The 6,597-nt window shown below is 38.4% G+C and overlaps 1 protein-coding gene across 2 annotated transcripts; it reads right to left on the bottom strand.

The window, feature by feature from the left end:
- Positions 1–3,473: 3,473 nt before the first annotated feature.
- LOC145214556 (uncharacterized) lies at positions 3,474–6,438 on the bottom strand. Of its 2 annotated transcripts, none has more exons than XM_080083110.1 (6): positions 5,189–6,438; positions 4,918–5,132; positions 4,164–4,280; positions 4,040–4,103; positions 3,801–3,966; positions 3,474–3,648 (listed from the first exon to the last, which is right to left on the bottom strand). In XM_080083110.1, the coding sequence occupies exons 1-6, from the start codon at positions 5,382–5,384 to the stop codon at positions 3,528–3,530; spliced, it is 879 nt and encodes a 292-aa protein (XP_079939236.1). In that variant the 5' UTR covers positions 5,385–6,438; the 3' UTR covers positions 3,474–3,527. The 2 variants fall into 2 exon arrangements, with proteins under 2 accessions (XP_079939236.1, XP_079939235.1); XM_080083109.1 differs by lacking the exons at positions 3,474–3,648; positions 3,801–3,966 and adding an exon at positions 4,345–4,850 and having other exon boundaries at positions 5,189–5,403; positions 6,179–6,438.
- Positions 6,439–6,597: the final 159 nt, after the last annotated feature.

Genomic DNA, 6,597 nt, shown 5'->3' with positions numbered 1-6,597 from the left:
TACTGGATGACGCGTCGCAATGTGAAATTATTGAACCGTGCCAACTCACTGGACCTTATCCTATGTTTCGTCACTTTATTTTTTACATTTTTTGCGACAAAATATTGTATTGTAATGGATTTTATCGACGCTGAAGGTATGACAACCCTTTGTGAGATACGAAAACACAGGACAAATGCACATTGCAACAAGAATCGAGGACTAGTTGATTTGGGAGTTGGGTCATAGTCTTTACATACAAACGGTGGCCTATGTAAAGACTATGGTTGGATTTAAAAACTCGTTATCGATCCTGACGAGGTTGTGCTCTACTTGTAGTTGGGTTCATTCACGTTGCTAAAGTTGTTATTGTTTACGCAGCGTTCTTGTACGATACTCGCATGAAGCGTGATTTTTTACACTGTCGCTCTACATAGATTGGTAAGCATTGTGTATGACGTCATAATGGCATATTGTAGTCTCATGCATTATTGTGTATCTAGGTCAGTGGTTCTCAACCTTTTTGCCTTTGCGGACCCCTTTTGGATGACAAGCTAATCGCGGACCCCTTTGAACGTTTTGGTATTTTTTGTCTTTTTTTTTATTAACAAGCAACCCAAAAAAGGTGCAGAATATACCAACCACGTTTGGTCCAGGACCAAAATTTCAATCACTTTGACTGGGCTGCGACATCGGAACTCAATAATAAAGAGCCATTACATTGTGTTTGCCACTGAAAATCTACCTCTGTTGCACCACAATGGGGTTAAAATGTCACAATGCATTTTAGTTCGTCGCCTATGAAGAACGATTTTAAACAAATTTTATGCTATTTTAAAACGCTGAGACATATTTTTTAAATGGCGCTTTATTAATATCGTTATCTGCAAAATTAGGAAGTTGTCGCGGACCCCCTGAAAACGCTTTGCGGACCCCCGGTTGAGAACCACTGTTCCAGGTGTTTGACAGTCATTTCTGGGATTGCCCATGTAATATATTTTCTTCCGGTTTCCATAACAGTTGGTAAACTTTGAGTCTACATTTAAAGTGCAGTGTTAATGTCATGCTTTATGTAGAAACCGTTTCCTATTCGTTTCCGATTCGTTTCCTATCGTTTCTATCGCCCCCCCACCGTCCTCGTCAGCGTTTCAATCCCCCTCGTGTGACGTTCCGCGCTGTAACCGGGGCGCGTTCACGCGACGTTACATGAACGTTTCAACTGTTTGTTGAAATCTAGTTTCAACTGGGTGTTGAACACAATCTGCAGTTGAAATCAAGTTTCAACTGCTTCCTGAAAGAAAGATTCAACTGTTCGTTGAACAGAAGTTTACAGCTGAAATCAAGTTTCAACTGCTTCTTGAACTGAAGTTTCAACTGATCGTTGAACAGAACATTACAGTTGAAATCAAATTTCAACTGTTTGTTGAAAGAAGCTTCAACTGTGTATTGAAGACAAGTTTAACCGTTTGTTAAATATTTAAGCGGTCCAGGATGAGCCAACCAAACGTTACAACTCCTGAAGCGGTCGCTGATTGTCATCGACGTCTAAGCGAACAATACCTAGTCGCCGAGTGTCTGATGAAGGACCACCGCAACAAGCAGGTGCTCGAGACGGTTTTGGTTGCACTCGAACATCTTTTTGTCGATGCTGTTGCTGCCTATGAGGCGCATCCCAATCTTGCCGACGAACTAGCAAGCGTGAGGAAAAACAAGGCCGAATTCGATGACCGAGTTTCTCACTGGGTTCGTGAGGTAAATTCCACATCTAGCAGTGTTTTACCCAGTGGCGTAGCAGCCACTTGGCGGTTCTGGCTCTGCGCCAGGGGCGGCGGGCTGCAAGGGGGCGGCAAAATGACTTAACGGTACACTTCTGGTTAAAAGTCAATATTTTTCAAAAAAACGTTTTTTGTTCTCATAAAAAAGGAAATTTTATCAGGATTCTGAATCTGTAAGCCTTTTTTCATAATTTAAATTATTTATTTGTCAAAACTCACTTCAAAGTGAGGCACCTAAGACCTTCAGGGACACCCCCAGTTGTAAGAGAGAACCACGTAAAGCACACAAAACATGGTTCTCTCTTACAAACACAAGTCCCTTGAGGAAAAAATAACTCAAACAGCTAGATTCAACCATTTCCAACAGGTTTTCGCTGGAGCGAGAAACTGATCTTTGTTTTTCTGGTGAACTCAGTATCAGTGAGGTTGTGGTATGAGAAGGTGTTGCTCTTTGTGCTAGGAATTTTTCGAACTAGAAAAAGCTTTACTCATGATTATATTTTTCTAGGCAAACACTTGGCTTAGTGAACCAGTAGTCTAATTGCTCATTAACAGATACGTTTGACTCTGTTACTATAGCAATGGCTTACCAATACTGTTGTTAATAACTGCAAAAATAAAATGCCAAAAAAAGTAAAAGATCTGCACTTAGAGGAGTTACATCTTGGAAAAGAGAAAGAGCTGATGACAGTGCTGTTACTCCTACATGTAGTGCTGTATCCCCAAGTACTAGTACTAGCCTTAGTACCACAAGGGTCCATTTATACTATGTTTCCATGTCGCGTTTGGTCTTAGCCCAAAACTTTTTGTCCATGTTTTGAATTTAGCGCCAAAAATTGGTCGTGTTTCCATGTCGCTAACGCAGTCCAGCGTAACGTGTTTCAACGATCTGTTGCCTGGCTGGCGCGGTTCAAGACTAAAACAAAACACTGTAAACTAGCCTTGGAATGTAATAAAAACTACAAAACTGTGATGCAAATAAACTTCTACATCTAACGCTGACTTGAGTGAATTAGAATAAGTAGATTACAAAAAAATACGAAAATTCGCTTCTACAGATAAAGTTGATACTGATGTTATTTAAAATGAGCAGGTCTAATACGAAGAAATTAGGTTGATGCAGGGGCGTATCCAGAAATTTTTAAAGGGGTGGAAGCGATGATAAGATTCCGGGGGACAACGACTCCTTTTGCGTACGAAGTAGGCGCTCTAGTTCCTCGACTAACAGTAGAACTAGAGTTAAAGTAACTACGCAGCTTGCGCGTCTTGCTATTCAACAGACAGCGCAGAAGCAGGAGCTAGCCAGACAGCACGAAGAATTGAAAAGGCGAAGCGCCGAGGAAGAGATTCGTCGCGCTGAAGAAGATAAAGAACATATAGCTGAAGAGGAACAGCGCCAGAAGGACGACTTGGAGATGCTAAAACTGCAGCACCAGCTACACTGTTAAAAAAATTTACTGTGAAAACCACTGGCAGCAGTTTTTACATGTTTAACACGTAAAATTTACTGCGACTTTCACAGTAAAAACTTACGTGTATTTTCACGTAAAAACAATAAAAATACGTGAATTTTACAGTAAGAAATACGCGTCCGATCCCAGTAAAAATTACTGCCATAATCACGTTAAAATTTACGTGCTAAACCACTGGCAGCAGTTTTTACCCAAAATATCCTGGTAAATTTTACTGTAAAACTACCTGTAAAATACTGCACCACAATGACTGTCAAGTACATGTTTATTTTAACGAACACCGAGTGATATGCAGTGAAAATCAAGCAGCACTATTCTGAGCAGACTGGATTAGCCTGCCAAGGGCCAGCACTTTTGGGTGCGTTCCACCTACACACCTTCGTTTCCCCTTAGTTCCTGATCCATTGATTTCAGCAAAGTACCTGCACAAAAGATAACGTTTTTTTTTTCAAGAACCAGACACTTATAAAGTTCAGTTTTACCAAATAGAGTTTATCAAAATTAAACCTTGTAAAATATATTTATACCCCCCCCCCCCACACACATATATATTTATTAACAAGAACTTGCTAACCGTTGGATAAATTCCAGAGATGCCTGTGAACTTCGAGGATACTGTATGTTAAACACATAGAATGAGCAAAAGAGGCCAGCAAAAGCTGTAAAATAGTCACAGCATTCATAAATCTGGTTTCTTTCAACAATTAGTAAGAACTTGTTGGCTGATGCCGGTGAATTGCCTGGAATTGTAAAGAGCAACACATCATCAGACTAAATAATTGAGCACACATTACCATTTATAACATATCATACCTGTAGCAATTATAAAAGGATTTGGGTCACCATTTTCAATTGTGTCCTGCAGTGGTGAGTCATCCTGTAAAACAAGTAGATACATAAAGATACAAAATACAAAATGTTCAAATTATATACATACATGAATGCACTTTAAAATTTGTGATTGATTTTCATTGAAGTAACTGCCCAGAAGTTCCAAAATTTTATTTTGTGAATGGTGGCAGCAACTAATGGCTTTGCCATTGCCTTTAAAGCTCTGCAACAAATGTGTAAGGTTACCTATAACATACAAGTAATCTAAGTTTAAAAATAATCATTACTTGTATGTTCGAAAGCTTCGATTTGACATTCTCACTGGAATTTCCTCGGCACCATAGTTTAAAGTCATAAGCTGCTCATAATGTTGAAATAGACATTGTGAGTTGGTCAAAAATGGCCATTTTTTTAAAATCTCTGTTACTGGAACATTTGTGTTAATATCATCTCTTTGTTGGGAAAAGGTTCTTTTCATCAGCTCTAATACTTTGTTCATGTTTTGGTCTTGTTTTGTAAATTCAGTTTTTAACCAATTTTGAAATGTTGTAGTGTTTACACTATCATCATCAATAATTGTAGTGGATTGTTGGGAAGTTGGTTCATTTAGTTGATCAAGTTTTCGTTTTTTTCTCACCACATTTTCCCAGCGATAAAATAACTGATTGGAAATGGAAGTATGGCCATTTCCAATAGGAACCCCATCCACCATGTCAAGAAAGGATTTTGGATATTTTGATACAATGCGGTAGGCAATTTTATCTAGATTTTTTCTTCCAGGCTTTTGTGTCAGCTAAAAACAATTAAAACACATGTGCTGCAGATATTACCTAAAAGAGCAAAGAAATTAATGTACATACTTTTAATACTTCTTCAATTGTTTTGTGAATCAACTCTTTTCTTTCCATTATCTTTGGCACATGGCCATTTTCCAGACATTGTATAAGTACAGGAGAGCATCGGCCCCAAGGAATTTTAAAGGTGTAAATCCACTGCATTGATCCTTCACTACTACTAAAGCTGGTGTTAAGTTCGGACTCAAGTGGTTCCGTTGAAAATCCAGAATTTGATGAAACTAAAAAAGTAACAAAATAACATGTGCTGTGACCTTACAAATGAACAACAAAATACCTGGCTGCATATTAGCTGCTTTGAGTAGTTTTCTTGCTTGCACAAGATTAAACTTTATGAGCAGATCCTCCAACTCTAGATGCTGCAAATCACTTGCATCCCGAACACCAAGGGTGTGCAAGTGTGAAACACATTCCTCGAACTTGGCAGGATTTTCCTCCAACTCTGGAAGTAGTTTTAACAAAGTAGCCTCCATTTTTAACCATAAAATGAACCTGAACACAGATGCATTGTTTTAAAACAAACATTGTTTTTTTGGTCAATGGCATATACATTCAGTGGCAATTTGTTATACAGTTTATCAATGCAAAAACATGTGAAGGCACCATCATGATTATTGAGTTAATATACACCATGTTGTATGGGGAAAAATGAGCAAATTTAGAGAAAACAACAAAGTACAGTTTGGATTCTACAATAAAAATGCCATGTATAACTCCCACTTGTAAATCATACCCAAATTTTGATAAAACAACAAGCATGCCTGCAACATAAGTGACACCCAGTGTTTTTTTAAGGTGTCAAATTTCTCCAGCGGTTTGCCAAAATTTGGACTTGGCTATTTTTGGTATTTAAATGAAACACTTGTGGTCTCTTAAAACTACTTAGCGGTCACCCAACCAAACCTTAAAAAAACAGTGAGTGACACCTTGGAATTTTGAAGAAGTTAGCATAACACATTTTCTGGTTCGACTTGAGATTGAGCAATGTCCTTACTGTTAACCATGTGACAAGTGGGATGAAAAAGATGACACGATTCTGTACTTTTTGTTACATGTTGAAACAGGACAGGCAACTTCAAACCCCAATCGCAAATGTTGTTTGATATGTTTGACTAGGGGTCCAATGGAATCAAAACACATTTTACATGTCTCCAAAGCACATACAAAATTATATTCACTATCCATATTCCTAAAACTTTCTTCAACACAATAACCATTTAAATACAGGTATCAATATAACTTGTCTAGTTGTTTACATACCACTTACCTGTATTGGCGTCTTACACAGCTACTGCATCGCCAGTTTAACTTGTAAACCTTAATTTGTTACTTACACACAAAATTAGGATGGAAAATTAGGCAATAGACGTAAAAACGCAAATTCACACTTTACTTTTAATCGAGCAGACAACATCACCTCGCATACAACTTTGCCCGTAACTTCTGAAAGAACTCTCTTAGACAAAAGAGAAAAAAGAAATTGCGCGATTGTGATTGGTTGGCTTTCCCGCACCAACGAAACCACGCCGTTTTTACGGAATAGCATGTGTAAAACGATTTTACTGAAAAATCTTACGCGGCCGCACACAGTAAAATTTACGAACTTTTTTAACAGTGTACAAGCCGGAGAGGTTGAAGAGAAGGTTTTGGACGATATGTCAGGAAACACGGAGTACGTGACAGTGA

This window comes from Phallusia mammillata, chromosome 2 (genome assembly GCF_965637545.1).
Source record: "Phallusia mammillata chromosome 2, kaPhaMamm4.hap1.1, whole genome shotgun sequence".
Lineage (NCBI taxonomy): Eukaryota > Metazoa > Chordata > Ascidiacea > Phlebobranchia > Ascidiidae > Phallusia > Phallusia mammillata.
The sequence above is the reverse complement of the archived record's forward strand: the minus strand, read 5'-3'. Positions and strand labels throughout refer to the sequence as shown.

Bases quoted from the DNA above. Each gene is read 5' to 3' on its own strand.
- LOC145214556 (XM_080083109.1), bottom strand. From the start codon at position 5,384: ATGGAGGCTACTTTGTTAAAACTACTTCCAGAGTTGGAGGAAAATCCT. The intron at 4,851-4,917 runs GTATGTACATTA...AATTGTTTTTAG, and splicing joins CAATTGAAGAAGTATTAAAA to CTGACACAAAAGCCTGGAAG. The intron at 4,281-4,344 runs GTAATGATTATT...CATTTGTTGCAG, and splicing joins CGAAGCTTTCGAACATACAA to AGCTTTAAAGGCAATGGCAA.